The 25558-nt window shown below is 42.4% G+C and overlaps 1 protein-coding gene across 2 annotated transcripts in view; it reads right to left on the reverse strand.

Annotated features, from left to right (window-relative positions):
- Positions 1-791: 791 nt before the first annotated feature.
- Positions 792-25558, reverse strand: part of GRM3 (glutamate metabotropic receptor 3) — a 235026-nt gene continuing 210259 nt past the window's right edge. For both annotated transcript variants that reach the window (XM_032643200.1, XM_032643201.1), the window contains exons 5-6: positions 15123-15297; positions 792-1347 (exon numbers count right to left, since the gene is read on the reverse strand). In XM_032643200.1, the coding sequence (XP_032499091.1) occupies positions 1274-1347; positions 15123-15297 (249 nt within the window). In that variant the 3' untranslated portion in view covers positions 792-1273. The remainder of the gene's footprint in view (positions 1348-15122; positions 15298-25558) is intronic.

Genomic DNA, 25558 nt, shown 5'->3' on the forward strand with positions numbered 1-25558 from the left:
TGAGTTAACAGGAAGCGAATACCTTCTCTGTCCATGGTATCTGGTGCAGGACCTACCAGATAGGTACTCAGCGAAGTTTTCTACATTAATCAATGGTTCGTGACTCAAGGGTTTACCAGGAGAAAAAGGACAGTGCTGGTAAGAATGAGCCAGTTTTAGCTTATCCGTGCTTTCCCTGTTGGCTCCTTTATTTAGGTTAGTAAAATATTCAGGTTTAGAGATGAGTCTGTATACCTGAGCATTGTTCTTGGGACTTTGGAAAAGCATTGGAAAAGAAGATGTACTACATTTTTGTTGCTACGTTCAGCTATGAACCATGAGGGTGATTTTCCAATGGAACAACAAGATGCTTCCCCAGGCTCCTTGCTAGGAATTAAGGTTGTTTTGGGAAATGAGAGCCATCAAACCTCCCCTGGCAGGTCAGCCTCTGCAATCAGAGGAATGCAGGGATGGAGGAACCCTCTCTTTGCCTCAGAGCCATATTTGGGCAAAATCTGGGCTGCCGTACAGATGTGGCTTAAAGAAACCAACAAGGGTATTATCATCTGGCCACTGTAATCCCCTGATATTTATGCTGTCATCAGTCAAATTCTGATCATGCTATCTGCAAAGAAGGCTACATCTGCTCACAGCTCCCTCGTAGGGTAACAACTTGTGTTCAGTGTATCTAGATGTGAAGAGAAGCACGGTTAGATCATTTCTTCCGACATTAAAAAAGTAGAAATGGTCTAAAGTCAACATACTCAAATTACCTGGAATGATTTTAAAAAAGTACAAGCCATTATCCACCATGCTGGAAAACCTTGAAGGTTTTATTCCCAATATCTTTGCATTAATACAGATGCTTTTTACTTTGTGCTGAGAAAAACAACCTGTTACACATCATGTAACTTTAATATACAACATAGAAACTCATCCTAAGTTAGTTACAACAAGGACCTACAAAAAACTTCATAGGAAAAAAAGTTACCTAATATCGCCACTGTATTTTCTAATAGACTGACCCTGTTAGACCCTGTCACCAGTGCTCAGCTCTGTAAACAATGGTTATTTCCATGTTCTGGGGACTTGTTAATAATAGGGACACTAAAATGAGTCTAAAAAGTTCTAGCACGTCACTATATACTGTACAGTCCTTAAAAATAATTTATTGTACTGTTTCTAAAAAAAGGTACTAGGGGTGTTCTTTTGCTCTGTTTCCACATTCCGGAGCTGCATGTGAGCACTTTCATCTAACAGCCTAAAATCACGAGAACTGAACTGCAATTCACAATCACAGAGATGACGTGGTGGAGTCTAGGACTTCCCGCCCGTTGCACACCGTCGGCACATACGTGCTTGCAGAGGCTGGAAAACAGAGCAGGACAGAAAATTCTGGATTAATCAAGGGGGCCACAGAGCTACTGGCATGGATAATCCTAGACACTAGTTAAAAGCGAAAAACTCATTTTAACTTGGCCTTGGAAAATGCTAGGTGATTTAGTGCTGTAGTAGGTCAACTTTCTAAACGTGCTCTGCTCAAAATTAGTTTGTATCCTGGAACTTACCTCCATTACTGTCGTACCTCTTGGAGAGAGTTGATAAGCATAATCACTGTTGAAAGAAGCCACTTGTGGGTTTAAAATTAGCTTTGGTAATCTTTCAACTGGTTAAAATACAGTGTGCAAAATTGAAAGCTCACTGCAGTTTCCTTAGACTGTTAAATTAATTACTATTTTCAGTACCTGAATTAATTTTGTTCTCTCTGGGCAGGGATGTCTCTACATAGTGCCATAAGTCATCTGTGAACTCTACTGCCTGAGAGAATGGTTTGCTATACTTTCATTGTTCAGTGGATAACCTCAGTGAAAATTCTAGTGAGGGCTGTGGTGCGAAGAACTTCAATTTCATAATAGTTTGCAGACAGGGAGACATTCCAAAGGGATGATGCTTTTGTTAGTGACAATAGTGATGACAGTGTTAGGGTGTGAGTATAATACAGATATGTATATTCATTCTTTTTATGGCTTGTCGTTTTCCTAGATAAAATTCCTAGCTCCGAACTTGTTTTAAACAAAAGTTTCGTTTTTGTGAGAAATCTAGGGACAGTTAGGTGATACCTGTTTTGCCCTGAAAGCTCTTTCCTTTTACTGAATGAGAACAAAAGCAAGGAGCCCCATCCTCCATAGGATGAAAGTGTATGGCCAAGAGAATCAGTTAGCGACGGCCTCACATTACCTTTTGGAGCTGATGACGTCCCATCGCTTGACCTGTCCATCTGGACGCACTCTGCCTGTGAGGAGCTGACCCTCTTGGCTACCTGACCACAGCGCAGGTCAGGCTGCCCAGTCAGCTGTCCCATTCTTCAAGGGCATAGCTCTTGGTTAATAATCAGATAAACTAATTTCATGTCATGCTCAAGTGTTCATGTTCACTATCCTAGCGGAAATATCCTTGCTCGATGAAATTGCATTTTTCATAGGAATTTCTTTAAACGCGAAGGAAAAGCTAAGTATGAAATTTGATACTATGTGGCATTAAGTGGGGGAACATTCACCATCTTTGGGACACTGAAGTCTTTCAGCAGACACCGCCCCAACGAGGGGAACTCCAGCCTCTCAGTTTTGCACTGATTACTTGTCTAGGTTTGTGAGAAGAAGTCAAGTCTGTATGGCTGCCTAAGGTTACAGTGGAGTCATGTGACATGGTAACGCTTTTGGAGATTTTTTTCCTTTTATCATTTTTAGAATGAGGTTCAGCTTCTTTTACGGTATGAGCCCACTAAAAGCTGCAGTATCTTGGGGGACAGGGATGGCATAATCCACATTTCCCGAAACTTCTACAATGAAGACACAGTGTGTGCCAGATAAATGCTGGATGGAAGGTGATAGTGATAATAATTCCAAATGCGAGGGCATTAATTTATTCTTTGCAAAGCTTCTTAGTATACTTTATCTAATTCTCGCTTCATCAAAGCTAGGTAAGGCAAGAGAAAGAACAAGGTGAAACGGAGTCCAAACAATGCTTCTGGCCATTCAATATGTGAGTTCTCTGCAGCTTCCTTGTAACCACCTGTCTACTTGGCATCTCCATGAGGCTGTTTAATAGGCATTTCAAAATCAAGTAGCCAGCACATGACTTTTGATTCCCTAACCTGTCCCCATTTAGTCTTCCTTTCCTCAGTGAATGGTCTCACCATCTGGCTAGTTATCCAAACCGAAAGTCTAACGTTTAAGCTTCTTTCCTTTTTTGTCTCTCCTTGCGTGTCAAACCCATGCTCGAGTCCCATCAACTCAGGCTCCATCTCCCAACTACTTCTGTCTCTGCATCCAGCGCCCCGGTCCAGGCCAGCATTCCCTCTCTCTTGGCCACTGGAATAGCTGCACTCCTGGGGTCTCCGCGTCCACCCTTGCTTCCCGGCAATGCTTTCTCTATACAGTAGCCAGAGTAGTTTTAAATGGAAGTCACCTACCTACACACCTCCTGTGGCTTCTCTTTGTGCTCTCCTTACTGTGGTTTATAAATCCCAGCACGATTCAGACCATGCCTATCTTTCTGAATTCACCTAATTCTGTGCTCCCGCCCCTACGCTTTTTTTGCTTTTGTTCTCAAACACAGAATACCTATTTCTCAGTTTCTGGCCTTTTGTAATAGCTGTTGCCTCTGCCAGGTATGTTCTTCCCTCTCTTAATCACATATCTGGCTCCTTCCTGTCATCCACGTGTGAAGTGTCACCCTCTGAAAAAGGCTGTCATCAGGCCACCTAGTCTGAGGTAACCAGCCAGTTTCTCTCTGTCACGTTATCCCATTTTAAAGCTGAGTTTTTTCCTTGCCTTTTTTTTTTTTTTTTCTTTCTTAGTGTCTTACGTCTTATACTCTTGACTAGAAAGTATGCTGGGGCTCTGCTTGTCTTTTTCACTATTTTATCCCTATTGCTGGTCATGGAATAGACACAGTATAAATATTTTCTGAATGATTGTATGAATGGTTGCCTTTCAAAGAATGGGGGAACCAAGAAGTTTAAAGAAAGAAATAATCTATTATCCTGAAGAAATGACCAGCAAACGTGAGGCCTTTCGGCGGCCTCATTTTGGAGCAGGTTGGCCTTTCTACTTCTCAAGCCACATGGTGGCTTCGACCATCACCCACGTCTGTAAAGAACTGGCTGGGGCTGTGAGCATCCCATAGCGGGCATGCTGCCTTTGACATTTGGACTAAGCTCTTCATCTTTTCCAGGATCAGGTTTTATTATTTCTGTGCAGGTTTTTCATTTTCAGAGGTTGAAGAGGAATGATGTGTCACGGGGGTACATCTAGGAGAACCAGGGATTAGTGTGTTAATGCTCCTTGCTGTCGACCTTGAACTAGTCTAATCCCCTCTCTACCTGCACTTTTAAAGATGGTGTCAGAAACCTACTGCGATGTTCCCCGCACTATTCTGGAATTTAGTGTAATTCTGTTCTTAAGCGTGCACTTGTGATTTGTTTGCTGACTGCATTCTAAGTTCTTAAAAATTGGGTATATTTTGACCACGTAGGTAAGAAGTACACGGGCTGCCCAGATAGCCACATAGAAGATCCTCAAGCTTATTAGTGTCACATAATCTTCTACTAAACGCCCTGTGGACATCATTATGGAAGGTTACAGAATAACCTGGAATAACCTACCTGCTTTGTAGGGACATTAAAGGGAACACCCTATGTTAGAATGTCTAAACTCTTTGAGGGGAAGACAATGCAAATTCAAGGTCTTCTTGCAAAGAATAACAACGGCAAAAAGCCCCACAAGACTCTGCAGGTATTTTTTTCCCCTAAACACTTTTTAGTGTATTGAAGGGGATTGTAACTTGTATTTTTCTGCTTCTCTTCTTCTGTTTCATCTGTAGCTTTTGCCAGTGCATTTTTTATTATGTAAAAAAATATTCTCGTTTTGGTACGTGCTGCTGAATATAGCAGAGGAAATTACTGTTTTATGAGTTTACCATCTCAGTTACTTTGCCTTTCATAAATATTTTACATATGCTCCTGGATTAGCCCATCTGTTATTCCCCAAGGTAGTAAAATACGTGGAAGAGGGAAGTGCCGTCATTTTCGTGTGTGCGTTTGTGATGAGCTTCTCTATGAGTTTAATGAAATTCTCACGAGATTTTTAATGGCGTAAGTTTAACCTATTTTCTTAAGTGAGGTTAGGCAGATTTCTGTAATCATCCTTTCTGTCAGAAATAAGAGGTGTGCAGGCTTATTTTTGGCTCTTCTGGGAGTGGGGGGTGAGTAGCCACTGTTACTCTAGGCTAACGTGGTACTTTTTGCTATGTAAAAAGCTGTAAAAGACCTAGTAAATTCCACAGCTGACCACAGAAGGACCATTCACACCCATCAAAAGGCACGTTTTGCTTCACAAACTTGGTGAAGCTTTAGAGATCAATGCAGCCAAGGGGCAGCTTTGTCTAGCACCGTGAAATCCACTTTTCTTGTACCAGTGAAGCAGAGACTGGCCAGGCTTTGGAGAAAATGACCCGATTTTTTCTAACTGGGCCCTCGATCAAGGCTAAACATATTTATTTAATAGATTCTTATGGATGCCAAGTCTGTTAGTCAATTTAGTGACTGAGACTTGGTTCCTGAGAATCAGTGTGTTACTCTGTGTAATAGATCAGACTTGGAAAAAAATAAAACAAACATTTAAACAGAAAAGACATTCCAGTCTGTTTCCATCTGTTCCATTTCCTCGCTCCTGGTGACCCCAAATAATTTCTCCCAGCAAGTCTGCTTGTTTAGATGTTTTAATTCTGTGGTCATGGAATACAATTTCCATCCGTTATTTGTTGCCTTGTCCTCCTGCTTTGTCACTGAACCTGGTTTTTTACTCATCACCTTAATTTACCTGTGCTAGGGCCCCTTGGTCCCATTTCAAAAGAAGTATACGTGTTGATAATGTTGTCTGGGCAGATGCGACACTGCCAGCCACTTGTTTGGTAGCCTTGCTATGTCAGAGATTTCTCAGTGGGAGACTGAGAATCCATTATTAATAAAAGTGGGCTAGATTCTCAGGGGGTGTTTCCCCCTTTATGACCAAAGTAATTGTCTTAAACTGTTACTAGTAGTCTTAAGAGGAAATCATATTCATTATGATGTTGGATAGAAATCTGTAAACATAAGATTTAGTTTCCAAGTGTGGAGTTAGAACTTATGAAAGCAAAGACTTCTTCATTCAGTGATTCATTTCTTAGGAGACAGGATTCATGGTAAGAGAAAATACGGCATGTACCTTTTTATAGACCGCGATGCAACTTAATTACCTCATGAACAGAAATGCCACTTGATCTTCAACTTAATACCTCAGTCCACTGTTGCCACATCATGCGGTCCTTTCCAATCGTGTTCTTTTATTCTCTCTTCCCTCCCCCAAGAAGTACCAAAGTTGGATGCACAATAATTTCTAAATAAAAAGACTCAACATTTTTTTGTACTCTTCTACCTATTTTTCATTCTTCCCACATCCTCTTAGTTGCTTCACATCTCCTGTTTCCCCTCTTTTCTATCCAAATGTGTTTTCAGGCGAGGAGCAGAAACTCATTCACCTCAAGGCTCAAACAACTAATAGGAGCTATAAGTGCTACGACATCTAGGGGTCCAAATCAGAAGCCGAAAGGGTTAAACTCTAATCAAATAATGTCAGGCATTAATCACTCCTCCTTTCTAGTGGAGCTGATCCTGTCAGCCTCACCTTCCAGTTATCCACAGCATCTGCACGCTGTATTAGCTTCCACTGCTACCAACCTGATTGAAGCCACCATCATCTGGGTTAGGCAGTAGCCGCCTAAATGAGGTCTCTGCCTACTCGCTGTCTTGTATTCTGCCCACACGGCCAAAACCGTGCTTTTAAAGTCAGGTCCTGCCACAGCTCCGATGAAACCCTTCAAGTGTTTTCTCAGTTCTTGCAACAGAAAAGTAAAAGTCCTTACAGTGACTTGCAGAATCCTACAAGATCTGCTCCATCTTTGTCCTCATCTCCTGTCACTTTCACCTTTATTCATTTCCCTAGAGCCTCATTGGCCTCTTAGATGTTCTTCTAACTTTGGACCTTCGCGTTTGCTGTTCCCTCTGCGTGGAATGTCTTTCCCCCAGATACCGGCCTGGCTCCCTTCTTTCGTTTCCATCATGTCTCTGTTCAGTGTCACCTTATCACTTCCTTCCACTCTATAAAAACAGGAACTCTCTGTATCGTCAGTCCACCTTATTTGCCTATGTCCCGTATTATTTTCTTCACATCACTTATCAGCACCTGAGTTATTAAGCATTGTCGGTTTGTCTGTCTGTGCCCCCTCTTGCCCGATTAGAATGCAAGCACCGTGAGTGTAGAGTCGGTCTGTTTTGTTCATTACCACATCTCCAGTGCCTAGAGCTGAGCCTGGGCACAGAAATTTCTTCAATGAAGGAGTGAATTATCCATCAAATTGGTCACATTTACTTGGTTAGTGGTTTCTCTCCCAAACTCTCTGAAATTATTCCAGGTAAGGCAGAAATGTTAAAATTTTTTTTCCATATGAGTAGGCATTTTCCTGCTATAGGCGCAGAGATATTTCCATTTATAGATGTCCTCCAGAGAATTTCACTAAAAATGAAGTCATAGAAATAGCATATAATAAATTGAGGTTAGACCCTTTGCTTTGTTTTAAGGTTTTGATCATCTGAGATCAATGTATGGGCAGTATTTGATTAAATACATATTTTCTTTTTTATTGACATATATACATAGTTCTCAGCACGGTACCCTGTTCCCAAAGGCGTTAATAAATTTGGGGTTATGTGGGAATGCAGATGACTATAGGTATCTCTCATACAATACCTGACTCGCTGGTTTAGGGACTCTCTTTGAGCTACTGTGTTTACATTCTGTTCTAATGTACAATACAGAAGAGAAACTGTACAATGTAATGTAATTCAAGAAAGTGATGCTTTTAAAAAACTATGGAAATGAGAGAAATTATATCTGACATAAACATTAACTGTATTCATTTGTCTTCATCAAATCACATTTTCTAAGAAACTTAGTGTGTAGCCTCTTTGGAATATCAATGCCACACCTTGTCTGTGTGCAGCCTGGACGTGGGGATCACCGGGGGCTCAAAGAGACATGATTTATGCTGTTGAACTCCCTGGTATGGGCTTTTGAGAGGAACACAAGTCTGTACTCAGGCTGGTAGGACAAGATGCTGTCATGTGTGGTGCTTAAGAGAAAGCTTTTAACTTGAAAAAAATCATTGCATGTGCAGATGCTAAGATTCTTACTGTCAGAATAGTCTCTGAGGGCTTCCCTGGTGGTGCAGTGGTTGAGAGTCCGCCTGCCGATGCAGGGGACGCGGGTTCATGCCCCGGTCCGGGAAGATCCCACATGCCGCGGAGCCGCTGGGCCTGTGAGCCATGGCCGCTGAGCCTGCGCGTCCGGAGCCTGTGCTCCGCAACGGGAGAGGCCACGTCAGTGAGAGGCCCGCGTACCGCAAAAAAAAAAAAAAAAGAATAGTCTCTGAGATGAATTTTGTAACTGAGCTGGGGCAGAAAATCCAGAGGCCACAGGAGCCATAGAGCAGCTTTTGAGAGTTTTATCTATGACTTCAGTTATCAAATTCCTTAAAGTACCTAATAGATGGGACCCTGGTTTTCTCATCTATAAATGTGTTTGTTAGAATAAATGATCCCTAGCATCCCTTCCAGCTCCAGGCTGTGTAATAAAGAAGGTGGGCTATAGCTGTTTGGGGAAAACCTAGCAAAATAGTAGAGGTAAAGAGAAAATGATTTAAGGGTTGCTTTAGAGTGGTTGTGAGAGAAGTAAATGGAAATGTCAAATAAAAGAAGGAGAGGTATTAAACATCAATTTCCTAACGTATAATAGGGTTACCTATCATAGCTGGAGACTATCCCCCCCATCCTCAATGAGGGAATGAAAGGGAATAGAAAGAATGAGGTTCTCAGGCGTGCTGTGGACTTTGCTCTCTTAAGGGAAAATGGATTGACATATATCTGATTTGGATGTACTAGATGTATTCTGCCTGGAAGCAAATGGCTCAACTTACTGACAACTCTAGGCTCTTCCTACGTTGGTCAGAGAGGATTTATGTTTATAATATACTTATGCCTGTGGCGAAGAAGACGTTCATTTCATTCTGGGTTGCCGAATAACTTCCTCATTTGCTGGCCAGTCATCATGGGACTCCCTGAACTGTAAAGTGCAGGTGTATTATGCTGTTTTTCTGGACTAGCACAGTAGAGAAGAAACTTGGCATTACGTGCTTTTTTTTTTTTTTTAATAAAGTCCTGTTCAGAGTTGGACAGTGGCTTGCCCCAGCCAACTGGGGTATCTTCAAAGCTTGGCCATTGATCAATGCAAAGGCTTGTCCTCAGGCACTTGCTTTCTGTTGCTAAAGCTCTGTGGCAAATTATACTGTGAAACTAGAAGACGGTCCCCTCGATCTTTTTAGACTGCTGCTTTCTTTTTATAATGTGCAAATGCTTAGTGATAAAGAATAATTCTATTAATTGAGCAGTTCGCACACTACCACCTAGACAAGTGACTTTCCGAATAAGGTTGTGGCAGAGGAAATCAATCTCCATATGCCCATGGCTCCTCCGGGACCCAAATCTGGGCATCATTAATTAGCAGAAGCCTCTTGGCTGATTTAATGATAATGACATACATACATCTGAATGATCACCGTGAGCAAGGGAAATACACATCCCTGTAGGACCACGTCTGGGGACATAATAGCTCTGAAGACTGTTGGACACACTCCATTTCTTTCTTCTCCCCCCAGCCTACGCTGATGCAAACCCATATTAGCGTCAGCAATATTCTGACCTGCGCAGGGCCTATAGCGTTTTATGCTGCCAAACCTCACGTGTGCATCCAGTTTGTCTCCCTCAAAATGACGCCATTCGCTTACGTTCTGCACCCATGCTGGTAGAGCAAGATGCTGTCAGGTGTAGTGCTGAAGGGAAGGCTTTTAATTAAAAAAAGAAAAAATCATTGAATTTGCAGATGCTAAGATTCTCAGCATACGTTTTTGATTGCCTGTCTTTGGGAGTCAGCTGTGGGAAACTCCTTTGCTTCTAAAGCTGAACAAAACAAAGAATGACCTCTTTTTCTTTTTTTTCCTCTTCCAAATACAAAGGATGTTTACTTATGTGTGTGGGTGTGGGAGCAGCATTATAAATATGAACTTAGGATTTCAGGGTCTCTGAGTTCTACTGCTATTGGAAGGTGCATTCCCACCTTCAGTAAATGTTTCTTGAGTGGCCAGGTGCTTCTATGGGAGAAATGCCTTCTGTGGAGGGTTCGGACAGTAATGGGGGAAATGACTGTGCCGGAATGTGACTCTTGGCATCATGAAGCAAAGGATGGGACTTCAAGGGCCTCTCCTTCTCTGAACCCAGGGCCTCCTTTCTCTTTGAGGGCATCTAAGTGGAGCTCCCTGCTCTGCACTGATAGCAGTGGATGAAGCAGACAGGATGGTTTGGGCCAAGGTTCTCAAACCGTTTTCATTGGACCATCTCTGTTGAACCAGCTGGAGTATCTGTTACCGACCACACTTCTGGCCTTTACCAAGACCCCATGATACAAAGGGTGGGGCCTGGGAATCTCCATTTCAAAGAGTTTTTTTTTTTTTCTAATACACAAATACTGGGGACAACTGGCCTATGGGTACACTTAGTGGAGAAAAATTACTGTTTCATTTTTATTATTCTGATTCCCACTGTATGTAGTTAATCAGATACAACTAAAATTGGTCTCTTTTGCATACAGCAATATGTAAACATTTCTCAGATGGTGAGTTTTCCAAGATGTCCTGAACGATGTTCTTTCTTCCATGCCTGCTTCTGAGTTTGGCCATGCTTTTCTATCTTTTTGGAGCAACTGCTCAGATTTTAAAACCCGCTAACTGAACTTCTTCCTGCTGTCAGCCACCTTAGCTGCTGTCAGGGAGCTCACTTAGACTCCAAAGTGATGTGGTATCTCTGCTACTCTCTCGCCAGAGAATTAACCCTGAATTAATATGGCCGCAGCTTCCAGTCAAGGTGACTTCTTGGTAGTGCATAAGCTTAAGTGCGTCACGTCACTTAATCCCTGCTAAGAGTGCGGTACCGGTTGGATTTGGGATTTGGAGAGTGTAACATAATAAAAATGGTCACAAATTCTTTGAGCGGTGGAGTCTGCCTCCCTCCCCTTGAATCTGGATGGGCTCTATCATGCTGTCTGGGTCCCATGTGGAGAGGCATCCCACCAAGGCACCATGTATGAGAGTGAATCACTGTGGACCCTCCAGATCAGTTCAGTCTCAGCTGACACCACAGAAGGACCCCAGTCAGGGCCTTGCAGAGCACGTGGACTGCTCAGTCAAGCCTTGCCTGAATTCCTGACCCACTAAATCAAGAGAGATAACAAAAGGGATTTCTTTTAAGCCACTAAATTTGGGGGAAGTTCGTTATGAGGGAATAGATAACTAAATGTGTCTGTGCGGGGGGGTAACTCCGTTGCTATACCAGCTGACTCTCGTCCATACATGGGGTTTTTGTTTTTACCTCTGGAGGCACTAGGTCAGAAAAACAGCAGCAATACTGGGAACAATAATCCATTGGAATAAAATGCCTGCAAATACTTAACCAGAAGAACATAAATTATGTACAACCTGAGAAAAACATACGCTGTACTTAATGAATGCAGAGCGGTTTAAGGATTTTTCTTGATTCTTTAAACAGCGTACTTCCCAGTATTTAGGAGGGAGATGGATATTAATTGAGCTGAATCTATAATGGAGGAAACAGGCACTGAAATATGAAACCAGTTGCTTAAATTTTCATCATAGTGGGTCAGTAACACATTTATACATAGAACTAGATCCCATAGGCAAGTGGCTTTCAAATATCTTTGATTGCAGTTCATAGAAATAAATATTTTACCTGAACCTGGTACCCATACGTAAACTTGAGCAAACTTGGTGAAATACTATTTACCCTGTTACGTATGATGCACTCTAAGATACTTTATTCTCTTCTCTTTTATTTTTATATTTTTTATTATTATTATTTTTAAATGTCCAGGTCACTTTTATTTTATTTAATTAATTAATTAATCTGGCCACGCCGTGCGGGATCTTAGTTCCCTGACCAGGGGTCGAACCCGTGCCCCCTGCATTGGGAGTGCAGAGTCTTAACCACTGGACCACCAGGGAAATCCCTCTATTTCCGTTTTTAAAAAATGCTGGTCAGACATGCTAAATAAATTTCATGACCCATTAATGGATTACATTCTACAGTATGAAAAACACTGCCCCGGACACTAACCTTCCTGGGACCAGGGATTCTGTCCTATTCACCACTGTGCTTAGAAATTTCTGGTGTATAGAAGGCATTCAGGCATTTAATGACTTTAATGAATTTCATGACAGTGGTTCCAATTTATTAAAATAGGAAGGATACTAATCACAAGTCAGGAAATCCAGTGTCAACTCTTGAATCATTGTATATCCTTGAGAAGTAACTTCTCTTATTTTCTCACCTATAAAATAGAAGTTGTGATATCTTGTACACATGGGATAAGATGAGCCCACAAATATTAAACTATCGTGAGTTAAAGATAAAGAATTAAAAATAAAAGATCAATGGATTCGTTACTTACGCACTTCGAAATGCCTAGAGATACCACTCAAATACTTCACTTTGTTACTTTACTGCCACTTCTTTGATTTGGATTAATTAGAGGAAAATTGTGGGGAAAATGAGATCGAAATTTAGACCTTTTTAAGGAAAAAAAATTAAATTTCACTGAGTAACAAAGTAGTCCTAAAATGTTGGGCTGGATAGACTCCTACCTTGAAGTATTAGTTGGGCCACTAGCAGATTAGATACTGAGTGACAGCTTAAGCAGGCCCATGGCAGTTGCAGTACATTGTTTTTGTGTAAATGAACATTTCTGAAATTCTGAGGGGAGACTCCATTGGGTAAAGTGTCCTTGTTAACTCTTCAGGAATTTATTAATTCCTAGTACATACATTAGAAAATGCCACCATATCTAAATTACTGAGGTTCGGACGTATGGGATCTGAAAAGTGTCTGTGGAAGACTTAGGGACTCCGCTAAATTGTTTTTTTTTTTTTGCGGTACGCGGGCCTCTCACTGTTGTGGCCTCTCCCATTGCGGAGCACAGGCTCCGGACGCCCAGGCTCCGCAGCATGTGGGATCTTCCCAGACTGAGACACGAACACGTGTCCCCTGCATCGGCAGGCGGACTCTCAACCACTGCGCCACCAGGGAAACCCGGCTAAATTGTTTTAATAACAGCCAAGAAGAGCTCTAAGCTATCAACAAGACTCTTTCTGCCCAGAGGTAAATCATGCTGCATAGCCTAGGGTAATTTTCCTTTTGTTCTCCCTGGAAAGTCTACCAAGTAAGTAGTTCATGGGAAGTTTCCCGGCTTGTTTTCTGGATGAAGTAGCACGATACGGTGGTTTGATGCCCTGGCTTTGAAATCAGAGAAACTGGCTCTTAAGTTCTGGTTCTGCCACTTTCAATACGTGTGACCTTGGGTAGATCCCCAAGAGTTGTGAGCGTTAAATAAGCTATATCCCATGTGCACACATGTATGAAGTACTTGGCACAATGCCCAGCACAAAGGAAACCATGAATGATAGTTCCTCTTAGCTGTATTATTGTTGCTTTTATTAGTTATTATTATTAGTTATATGCCAGTTCTTTCTGGTCTGGAGTAGCTAGCTTTTATAGTTCAGCTGCTGGAAAAGAGATTTGTTTGCTCAAGAAATAAGCAGGTTTCTTTAAGGTTCAAGGAAAATTATTTCACAAGTTTTACCAGGTCCTGGGACTCAGCCCTCGTGACACCTGGAAATTTAGCTGAAAATGCAATAAGGTCTCCATCTCTATAGCAGCTGAGACGCAGCAGTGGTATACACAGCGCATCACGGAACACGTGCTGTCAGCCATCAGTCTTCCCTTTGTTTGCCAGGAAAAGGGCAGCCCTATAAAATTGTGCACTTTGTTGGAGAAACTGGGGCACTAATGCGATTGCTCACTTTGTGACGCTGAGCTATTTCAAAGTTTCCTTTGTAATCGGCTCGGGGCAAAATTGTGAAGTAGTCATTTGTCTCTGTCACTTCCAGGCCTCCTTCCCCCCACCCCCCTTCCCCTTCCTCTCCCCTCCTTCCCCCTCATCCTTCTGTCAGTGCATTTCTCCTACTTTATACCATAGATTAGCTGGAAATGGCTTAAAAGGTTGTCCCCTTTAGCTACCTTTGTGTTTTAGATGCCTCTAAAGAATTAAATGATTCTCCAAGGCTACTGTTGCAGATATTTGCAGGCCAGGAGGTGAGAGAATTCTGGCTGGGAGTTACCCTGGTATCTTTCAGTTAGCACTGCCTTCTCGGCTGAAAAAACATTGTGTCTTTGAAATAGGAGGAAGATCTATTCTAGTATTTTCCAAAGTGTATTCCATGGGCTGTGCAGTTGATTTTACTGTGATCAATTACTTTTAAGGGACTGTAAATAACAAAGTGAAACAGGTTTCCCTGCTGTAGAGAGTCTGAAAAACCTTTTTCATGCTCATGTCAAAGGAGGTGCTTTGAACTTCCAAGTGGGTATTTAGGATGTAGCATTTTCCACCTTATTTGCTTATCTTCCTCTTTGAATTTTTATGTAGCACCTTCGGCATCTGTGTGACACAGAACATACTTTACAGAGCACCAGTCTAGTCCAACCCTCTAGGCCAACTAAGGAAGGAAACAGTAAAGTGATGTGCTCAAGGTTACCTGTTGACCTAGTTGCAAAGTCAGGACTAGAAACTTGGTTCTCTGGCTCTACAACTTGGTCAAAAATCCCATTTGTGTTTATGGATTTCATGTCTGTCATCCCTGCTAGACCACGTACTGCCAAAACCGAACCTTGACCTCTTCTGCTTATCACTGTATCCTTAGCACCCAGCACAGTACCTGGCACACAGTGATCAAGCCAGCACTTAATTGAATTGAGATTGATTATGGGGATGGACGTGTGTTGCCTGTTTCTGTCTATGTCTGTTGCTTCTCCTTCTAGCCTGCTCCCTACTATATATGAAGGGGTCAGCGTCAAGTTCCATACTTACACTGAGAATACGTGGTCCCAGTTCCACTGACACTGAACCTGTTCAGGTGCAGTCTGTGTGTGACCACATTCTTCTGGGGTTGAAACAGGATGATGTGCACCTTGGGTGCAAACAAACAGCCCAGGACCACGAATCCACTCAGGCTAACCGAGATGCACATGGTCGTTGTCTGCACCTGTAAGAAAAGATTGCCTAGTTAAGCGTCTTGACTATAAATTCAATACAGTGGCCAACTCAAGAGAGCACTGAAAAAAGAGCAAACGGAAAAAACCCAAATCATCCACAGTTCTGTTCTTACTCTAGCCAAACCAATGCAGCAATTATATTGGATCTTCTGAGCTTGGGATGCACATGGAAACATTGCTTAGGATTTGTAAGCAAACACTCTCTGTGTTTGGTGTCCTGAAGGCTTGCCAAGACTTCACACAGATTTTCTTGTCTTGTTTTGTTTGTTTTCCTCTTTACTTTGTATAAAGATATTTCTGCAGAATCTTAAAGAGTAAAATATCAATATTCAATGATGAAGTGACCAGATAACTGATCATTTGGGTCCATCAACTTGGCTTGTTTAGGGTTTACTGTATTATGAACAAATCTGGTCCTGTTTCATATTTCCATTTCTCTTTCTTGCTGGGAGCTCTATCAGCTCTTGGTTTCCCTATTCAACACTAGGGGACGTTATCAACTTTCTTCCGGGGTACCTACTCTTTTAATTATTTCATTAGCATCTCTCTGGAATTTTGATACATCAGGTACTCGCTGTTCCATCTTTCTGTTCTCCAGGCTTCTATGCACCCATCCTTGACAGAGAATTTTCCCTTGCTCCCTCTTTGCTTCCCCTGAAAGCAAACCTCAGAACTAGGTTTTATCATCTCTTCTTTTCATTCCCTTGCCCGCACTCTTCATCTTCTCCGCTCTCCTCATTTATCCTGGCTTCAGCTCCCATAGATTTTCTGGAAAATCCCAAATTAGATTCTACATATTTAATCACTTTCAGTATGAAAAATGGAAATTAATTATTTCTTCTATCAGTTTCTAGTCAGAGTAACTATGGTAAATCCTAGAGTCATTTTAAAGTTCTTTTTCCTTTTTCCCCAGCCGATGCTATTACCAGATAGCAATCATTTCTCATGCCCTAAAGTGTCTGACCTTCTTCTGTAATCAAAGGAAGCTGAAAACTGAACAGTTAACTGGAAGAGCCACATAACTTTAGAAGACTTCTTTCTGTTTTTGATTTTTAAAAAATCAGGTTACGCTTGTATCATAATTCTTCAGACTCTGGTTTTACTTTAATTGCTGAAAGTAAATCTCTCCTCACTATCTTTTTTTTTTTAATTTAATTTTATTTTTGGCTGTGTTGGGTCTTTGTTGCTGCGTGCAGGCTTTCTCTAGTTGCGGCGAATGGAGGCTACTCTGTTGCGGTGTGCGGGTTTCTCATTGCGGTGGCTTCTCTTGTTGCGGAGCACAGGCTCTAGGTGCGCGGGCTCAGTAGTTGTGTCTCGTGGGCTCTAGAGTGCAGGCTCAGTAGTTGTGGTGCATGGGCTTAGTTGCTCCGTGGCATGTGGGATCTTCCTGGACCAGGGATTGAACCCGTGTCCCCTGCATTGGCAGGCGGATTCCTAACCGCTGTGCCCCCAGGGAAGCCCTCTCCTCATTATCTTAAAGCTCTTGCTCCCCTAACCACTCCAGTGCTTTCCAACTTGGTCCCCAGTTTCAGGCTCTTCTCTCTTTTGTCAGCTTCTCAGAAAAGTCTGCTATCTAATTCCATGATGGAAAAGCCTTGATAAATCATAACTATGTTATTTATAGCAAGTCCATTACTGACGTAATTTTTCTTCTTACATATATGTATAATATGATATTAGAACTGTGCTGTTCCTGCCTCGGTTTTGACCGTGGTGCCAGTGTGAAAGCTATCAGATATCCCAGTGAGGGTGAGACAAGTTCAAATGTGCACATTTTCAAGAAAACCTTCTATAACTTTGAAACTCCTCACATACTTTAAGACATTACAAGGAGAGGAGAAGGGAGGCTTCTGTGAGGAGATCTCGGCCCAAAGCTGTGCTGTGAATTCCATGCCCTCCACCCCTTAGGGGGATTGTGTCCATCTCTTCACTTAAAGCTTGTAGAGGAGGGCATCACTGTGGCCCTTCACAGAAGGTTTGAGGTTTTTCTGTGGTTGGGAGGATGCTCTGGCCGGGAGCCTGATTCCTGTCTTGAAAATCTAGAAGGTGAGAAATGGCTAGTCACTTTTGTAGCAGAGCAAGGAGACTGGCTGATGTATTGAGATAGTCCTTTACTCTAAAAATTTATCAAAACAAACGCTACGGGAGTGGTATGCCGGAAAGGTGAGCCATTGTGGGTCGTCTAGGGCCCATATGGAGGGGCCTGGAGTCCTTCTCAGAAGGAGGCTAGAGGGGAGTAGCTGGATTGTGGCGACTCAGAGTAGTGAATTGCCAGCCAACTCAAGGACTTGCGGGAGAAAAAGGCCAGCAGGACCTTCCTGATGATCAGGTGAAAGCACCCTTTAATCATCTTCTGGGTTATCCCAAGGATGTGTCTTTAGCCACTGCGGACTTAGAGATCATAAAGTCATCCTGTTATGTAAGAACCATCCTACTTCTTCCTTATTACTCTCTAACCGGGCCTGAGAGGGACATAGCAACTGGTGGACTGGGGAGTGTGAGCTGGGAGAAAGGGGAAGCCAACCACTGCAGCTCCAAGGCAGGCCAGACCTCAGGAGAAAATGATACTGAATGTTACGTCATGATATGATTTGATAACTACATAGGACAAGGCATTTCAGTTTCCTACTAGAGACATTTTTCCTTTGAAAATTATTGTAGGACCTTATGTCACCTAAGGGCACACAAATTCATGGGCCTACCAAGATCGTGAGAGTTTTCATTCATTGATGCATCCCCAGCGCTAGGATGGTGTCTCACATAAGGTGAACAGTCAGTGTTTGGATGTATCCACTGGAATTTCCATCCAGGGGTGGAGGGGTGACTAATCTCACTAACTACTAAAGGGACACAGGGAAGCATAACTAAAGGTGCATTTTGGTCATAGTTTATGCTGCACGGTTTTCAGTATACCCGCTTTAAATTTGATACCTTTTAATTTTTTTCAAAGCCCAAGTATCAGCCTCATAGTCTCAGTTGCCCAGTTCCCTCTATAACTCACACTATAAAGAGTCTGTATTTATCTATAATTATTTGTTCTGCGTCTTTGAACACTCCCAGCCCATGCTGCTTTGTTTTCATCTTCCTCAAGCTCCTAGAAACACCTGACATGGTTAATCACTTCCTGGATCCATCCTCCCCTCACTGGACAGTTCCTTGTCTGAGTTACCTTTGCTGACTTTTTCTCTTCTACCTGAATTCTAAGTGCTGGAGTGTTTCAGAACTCAGTTTTGGGCACTCTTCTCTTTACCATCTCATTGAGTTCCGTGGCTTAAGTACCTCCTATGTGGATGGTATTCATCTTTGTAGTACTAGTTCCAACTTATCTTCTGGGCTTCCAGACCTATACATTCAACTGCTATCTTGGCATGTTGTTGTGGATGTGTAGTGGGCAAATCAGAATGAATATGTAAGCAGAACTTGATCCTTTCCTCCAGGTATCTCCATTTAAGTGACACCAAATGCTACCCACTTGTGCAAGCCAAAAACCTGAGAGTCATCCTTCATTTTGCCATTTCCCTCACACCCACACATCCAATCCAATAGCAAGTTCTGGTTCTTCTGGAAGATAATCCTGTATGGTCTCTTGGGCTTCTGTATGTCTTTCCAGCAGCGGCTCCGACTGCCTTTGCTCTGGACTTTCTTTTCAATGGTATTTTTATAGCAAAGAGCCCTAGAAGATAGAGGTAGTGCCTGTGGAACAAAGGACCAGCATATCACTCATTGGAGAAGATTCAGGTTCCCCAATCTAACTGTTCTTCCCTGTAATGCCACCGCTGACTGTGCCGTGGTCATGGTGTCCTTTGCATAGCCTATGGGAAGTGGGGCTCAAGTAACCAGAGCCAGTGCGGAACTCTGCCTACTGCCGTTGCTTTGAGTCAGAGTCCTTTTTGTCAGCGTCAACAAAACTGTGGCAAGCTAACATGTTAAGTTGGAATCAGTCAAGTAAAATCTCAGACTCTTCGGTCTTTGACAGTTGTGACAGTGAGATCGGAAAGGCTTTCTCAAAGAGGAAGGATGAGGGCCTCACAGGCTGATGAACAGGCCTTGAGAGCGGTGCATGGGGATCCGTAGCAAACAGGCTGACCAAACTGTACGGCCAACCAGGCAATAAATAGTGCTCCGCTTTATGGTCCTTAAAGAAGAGGATTTGGGGGGTGGTTCGCAGGCTGAGTAACAGGAAGTGGATTCGGATAGAGCTGCTAGACCTGTACTGAAATTGTTGCTGACTCACCTCTGGGGGTGCCGTGGATTTCCTCCCTATTCTGATTCAGGTCCTTGGTGGGCAGAAAGTTCTACTCTTTTTTCACATAAAAGTTGCAGAGACAAGCACCTACACTGACCCTCCACTGAAAAGAGAAGCCTTCAGAGAAGCAGAGACCAGGTGAGTCATTTAAACTTTGGCTGGCTCCCTTGGGAAATGAGGGAAGAGGGCGACCAGTGCTTGTGAAGGAAGAATGGCAACAGCTAGGCCCTCTTAGGGCTCATCCCTTGGTATAGTCTCTCACGCCAAACTGAGATCCATTCTGCGATGACAGAAGTCTCAGTTTTTTACAGTGGAACCTGGCTGCAGAAAAGGAGCTTTGGCCCTCTCTGTCAGATGGCCCTGAAGCAGGATAATGCTCTGGGAAGCCAGAGATGACGCACTGACCGGTATTTGGGCTCTTCCTGACCTGGATTGGGTTGAAAATGCTGACAGAAGTGCTGCACTAAAGAATGAGAGACGGACGCAAGGAAATCTGGACGAATTCCTGCAGTCAGCTGCAGCCCTGGAAAGCTTGCTTAGGCCTTAGGCTAAAACCAGGCAAGACGCTAAGAGATGTTACCACGATGAGACAGCAGATGCCCTGGATTAAGATGAACTCCTTGAAAAAAGTTGCTGCTGTCTGTGCAAGTCAGTGGCGAGCGAGCTGAAACACGCAAACCACGTGGCCCAGGCAGATAGCTGCCGATATCTGGCTCTGGCCTCTGAGTCAAGGGGTCCCCCAAACTGAAATGAACAGTGGCAGTAATGATGACGTTGCCATTCAATTCAGGGTTTTGGGTGCTCAGAAACATTGGACCTTCGTTTGGTTGAGCCATGCGTAGCTTCTGCATGCTTGAAACACAGAGCAAATGTGCCTTCCTTCCTGGCATGGAGATGTCCATGCTGCCTGATCCTCCCTTGCTCTCTCCATCCTGATTGCAGCTGCCTTAAGAAGAGAGGAAGGATAGGAACAATGTCTCCCCATCCCCAAGGGTGGCTGCCATCCATATGCACCAGACCCAGTATGCTGGGAAACTCTGGGGAGGGAAGAACTCAAATTTTTATGCTCTGTTGGTTACAGACAGCCAAGTCACCATCCTACCCAGATCTGTTAGGAAGAAGGCTGGGCTGGGACCAGGATGAGGCAAATGAGGAACTTGCTTGAGATACACATTTAAGGGGGCACCCAAAACTCAGTAATCAAGACAAGTAATTTTTTTTTTTTGCGGTACGCTGGCCTCTCACTGTTGTGGCCTCTCCTGCTGCGGAGCACAGGCTCCGGACGCGCAGGCCCAGCGGCTATGGCCCACGGGCCCAGCCGCTCCGCGGCATGGGGGATCTTCCTGGACCGGGGCACGAACCCGTGTCCCCTGCATCGGCAGGCGGACCCTCAACCACTGCGCCACCAGGGAAGCCCCAAAACAAATAATATTTTACTGCAGTTTTTTTTAAAAATAAAAATTCATGCTAAAAGCCTACGATGAACACAATACCAACCTTTTAAATAAGGTTAGGATCGGTAACAGTGCTGGGCTGTGATGTATTCAAAGTGAAGGCAAAAAGTCAGCAATTCTGATCCCATCGTGACGACTGCTCATGCACGTGTTACCGGGCCCACTCTGCACTGCCTACTGGAAATTGGGACTCGCGCAACCTACGCAAATGCTGAAGTTCTGACTACAGTGGTGGCTGCGGGTAATAAAAGTGCTTTGTTTCTGAGTTAGGAGTCTCAGGTCTTCTGTCAGCATCCCCGAAACTGTGGCGGGCTAACCTGTTAGACTGTGGGATGGGTTAAAAACCCTTCTTGGTCCTTCACAGGTTCTGTCTCCATCACTGACATCCTACCCTTGGCTCGGGCCCCCATCATCTCTGACCTATCGCAGTCACTTAACTGCTCTCCCCACCCCTGCTTTTTCCTTTCTGTCGTACGTTGTCTTTAGCAGCTTGATTTTTGTTTTTTCCTAAAATGTGAGATCACAAAATATGAGATCATTAAACTGCTCCATTTAAAAGTATTTCAGTGGTTTCTTTTTCCATAGAGAACAGAAATCTAAACTTTTTGCTATGGCCTATAAAGTCCTATGTGGTCTAGCTGCCCACCCTCCCAACCGCCTACCTCTCATATAAACTCACTCTCCCATCTACTCATTAAACTGTAGCCAGATACACCTTTCTTTTCTAAGACATTTTTGCCTAGGGGTGTTTGCACTTGCTGTTTCTTCTGTCTAGCGGGTAGAATTCCCCTGGTTTGCTCCTTCCCATCTTTCGGTAGGGTATTATGAAATAGTCACTAGTAGGGGTGGCAAACACTTTTTGAAAGAATGAGATGTGATACATTTCTTTAAATCTTCAAAATAGTCAACATGGGAAAATTGGAATTTCTCTGCAAGTACTTAAACCTTGTAAAAATTCTAAAGTCACCTCCAAGTCTGCCTAGGCAAAATGCTTTGCCTGCACCAACCCCAGTAAGAATCCAGCATCCTGTTACCTAGAGTACGGTCCTTTGCCTCGCAGCATCTCCATCATCTGGGAGCTTGCTAGAAATCCAGAGCCTTGGGCCTCATCCCTTCTTACTGAATCAGAATCTTTAGCAAGATTCCCAGGTGGATGCGCCTTAAAGTTTGGGAAGCACTCCAGTAGCATAACCCCACTCCCTTCCGTCACAGTACTCACCACTGCATGAGTTATCCTGAACTTTCACTTGTTAATTCTTTACTCACCATCTCTACGCTCCTCTCATTCCCCACCAGATTGTAAGTTATAAAAGAGGAGGGGCTTGTCTGTGTTGATAGCTGTATCCCCAAGGCCCATAATAAATGCTCAGATACTTTTGGAAGACATGAATGGACAAAATACTCAGTAATTACCATTTATACTTTTTATGGTAAACTTTCCACACAAATGTGACCTAGTTTTTTTTACACCATTGGAACTATGTATTGGATCCCTGATGACTCGGTGTTTGATTCTTACGCTCTCTGGGATGGTTTTGTTGTGATACAGAAGGAGGCAGCCTGGATATTTCTCAAAGATCCTCTGAAGTTTTGGATTCTTACCCAAGTTTTTGCTCGCTCCGTCTTGATGCCTCTTACAGCGTTGACTAGTCTTGCTTGTTCTAGGTTTTACTCCTACAAGTCCATTCTTCATATTAAGGATAGATAAATGTGTGATATAGTAGGAAAGGCATGGATTTGGATCCAAAAAACTAGTCCTACTATTTTTTAACTGTGCCACCTGGGAAGTTAATTGCCCTCTGAGTCTGTTTACTCATCTTTCTAATGGATAATGAAATTCGCTTTCCAGGGTGCTAATGAGAATAACGTCAGCTCATGTATGCAAAGCACTTGGTAGAATAAGGTCTTGGAATTTGGTCAGGAAGACTTAGTTCCTTTCTTTCCCTCTTGCCTTAATCATGTCACTTTTTGCCCAAGTGAACAACCAACCAAAGGAAAACAAGAAAAATTTTTAAATCACAAGACCTCAAAGCCCTTAAACATTATTTAAATGAATTCCTCTACCTGGTATAATCTGACCAAGCTGCCAGTTCCCATTAATTTCTCACTAGACTCCCCCTATCTTCCATTTGAGCACGACCGACATTATTGCATTCTTCTTGGTTCATTTCTAGTTTGCCTCAAGAATATTCCCTGTAGGCCCTATATACTCTAACTACCTTACTTGTACTTTCCTACCAAGGTACAGGATGAAATCCCACCTCTTTAAGGAGATTCCTGGAAAGACCAAGCTCTTACTGATCCAACTCTTTTTTGAAACTAATAGGCATTTAAGAGTTTCTATCAGCAATTGAATTATAAACTATTCTGTGTTAATCTTGAATTCGTTCATGCTTGTTATTGTTTTCCCAACTGAGATGTAAGCTTTTTGAAGACTAGAATAGTGCTTTATATTGTTTTATGACTCCCAGTGGGTGGCAAAGTACTGAGTCATAAACCTTGTTGACCGATGGCCAAATTCCTGATGCTGGTACTTAGATTATTATTGGGTACTTTTCTAATGCTGCTGATTCTATCCGAGCCACATGGTTTCCCTCCAGGAAATTTTAAATCACAGTCTAAAACAAGGGTCCTGGGTTCAAATACCTATAGGGCTATGCAGATTCATACGTGAGGGTAGCCAGGTATAAGAATTCAGGGGCTGGTGGGAGCTGTGGGCAACAGGAGTGAGAGGGCTCTGTCTAGAGGCATAGGCACTACTCAGCCAGCTAATTGTGGGTCCACATGTTTTAGTTTGTTAAGAGAAGCCAAGAATCTAGATAGTTATGTACAGTTTCTCAATTTTCTTACTTTTGCAGACATTTCAAAGAATTTCAAAACAGTGCAGGCCAAACTAGAGATATCTGTGGGACAAGAAGAGCATGTGATTCATTAGAGCAGCGATTTTCAATCCTGGCTGCCAATGAGAGTCACTTGGGGAGCTTTGAAAAATCCTGATGTCTAAGCCACAGATCAGGCCAATTAAATCAGAATATCTGGGGCTGTGCCCCAGGTATCAATATTTTTTTTCAAAGCTACCCAGTTGAAACAATGTGTGGTTGAATATGAAAACCTCTGTGTTGGAGGCTCTGGTCTACTGTCTCATTTCTTTTGTAAATTGAGGATTGGGATTATTTGCAAGGATAAGTGAGACCTCAGATGATCTCTGTAGGATTCATTGCCTTAATTAGCATAGCCCTTAAAACTCTCAACTGTACAACCTCTGCCCCATTTTCCTTGTAACTTCTGCCATGTGGTAAAACTTCTGGTATCTTCAGCTAATTTCTTTTAATCATGATATTGCTATCATGTTAAAGGAAGAAGTCATTTTTTTATGTTTTAGGAATAAATGCTAGTTTATTCAATAAAATTAAATTTTATTCTCGGTAGTATTTTTGTTTTATTTTTTCATTAGTGTTTTTGAGAATGAATAGTTTCAAATCATATGTGAGGATAGAACAAATAACGTAACTATTTTGCATTTCCAATACCCCAAGTCCTGTCTACTAAGGATGGCTTCCTAAGAACTGAAAAAAAAATCCTTACAGAGCTATAGGAGGAGGATGTGTATAGAAAGACAAAAGATAGAATTGGGGGCATTAAAATGCATTAGCTGTAGTTCTCCATTTAATCCCCACACTAGAAAGGCACGAACTCCTGTGTGCATATAATCTGACCTTTGATTTTGTTGATTTAGTTCTGATGTCTTCTCTTTTGACAGATTTTCAAAAATTTTTATAGGTAGTCTTATAGAAAGCCTGACGGTTATCCCAACATTGAATGTATATTCTTTATTTTTCTTGCTGCTCCTTTAATGTGGTCCATAGGTTTGAGTCACAACGTTGTGGATAATTTACTAGACTAGACACATCAAGCTTTGCCAGTCGCTTGATCTCTTGGCTTTAAGTAGCTTTGTCTTATTTTTGAGCTGCAATATTCAAGAGCTTGGTAACGTAGGAACTGCTGATAAACAGAAACATTTGAGGACTATTCCAACCTACAGAGGCACTTTACTTTGTGAAATCATGTTGTAACAAGGAAACCATAAGGCCTCTGGAAAACTTAATGACGAATTAAGAAATATAGAGAATAAAAACCAATTGCCTTAAGAGGGAAATATTCTTATACTCACTCACTGGGCGATACGAAAATGAGAATTATAAATGTGAGAGCAACTGATTGATGGTTTCAACAATTTGAGAAATTTTGATGGAATCATGAACTGTTTCTTTCAGGAGACATGGTCATTATATTGAAGCCCAGAAATCTGAACTAAATATTACTGGAGACTATATGAGTAATGACTTAATTAGGTTACCTGGATATAGACAGTAAAAGTTTTAACCGATTCAGGGATTACATACCTCTACCACATCTACAGGAAGTAAAGTTGTAGAAAAAGTATAACAAATATCGTATTTTAACTTGTTTTAGAGAAATAATGATGCTTATTTGAAGCTTGAGTGAAAAGTTTTTAGATCTTTCAACTGATCCTGGCTTAATGTTACAACT

The sequence above is a fragment of the Phocoena sinus genome, chromosome 9 (assembly GCF_008692025.1).
Source record: "Phocoena sinus isolate mPhoSin1 chromosome 9, mPhoSin1.pri, whole genome shotgun sequence".
Lineage (NCBI taxonomy): Eukaryota > Metazoa > Chordata > Mammalia > Artiodactyla > Phocoenidae > Phocoena > Phocoena sinus.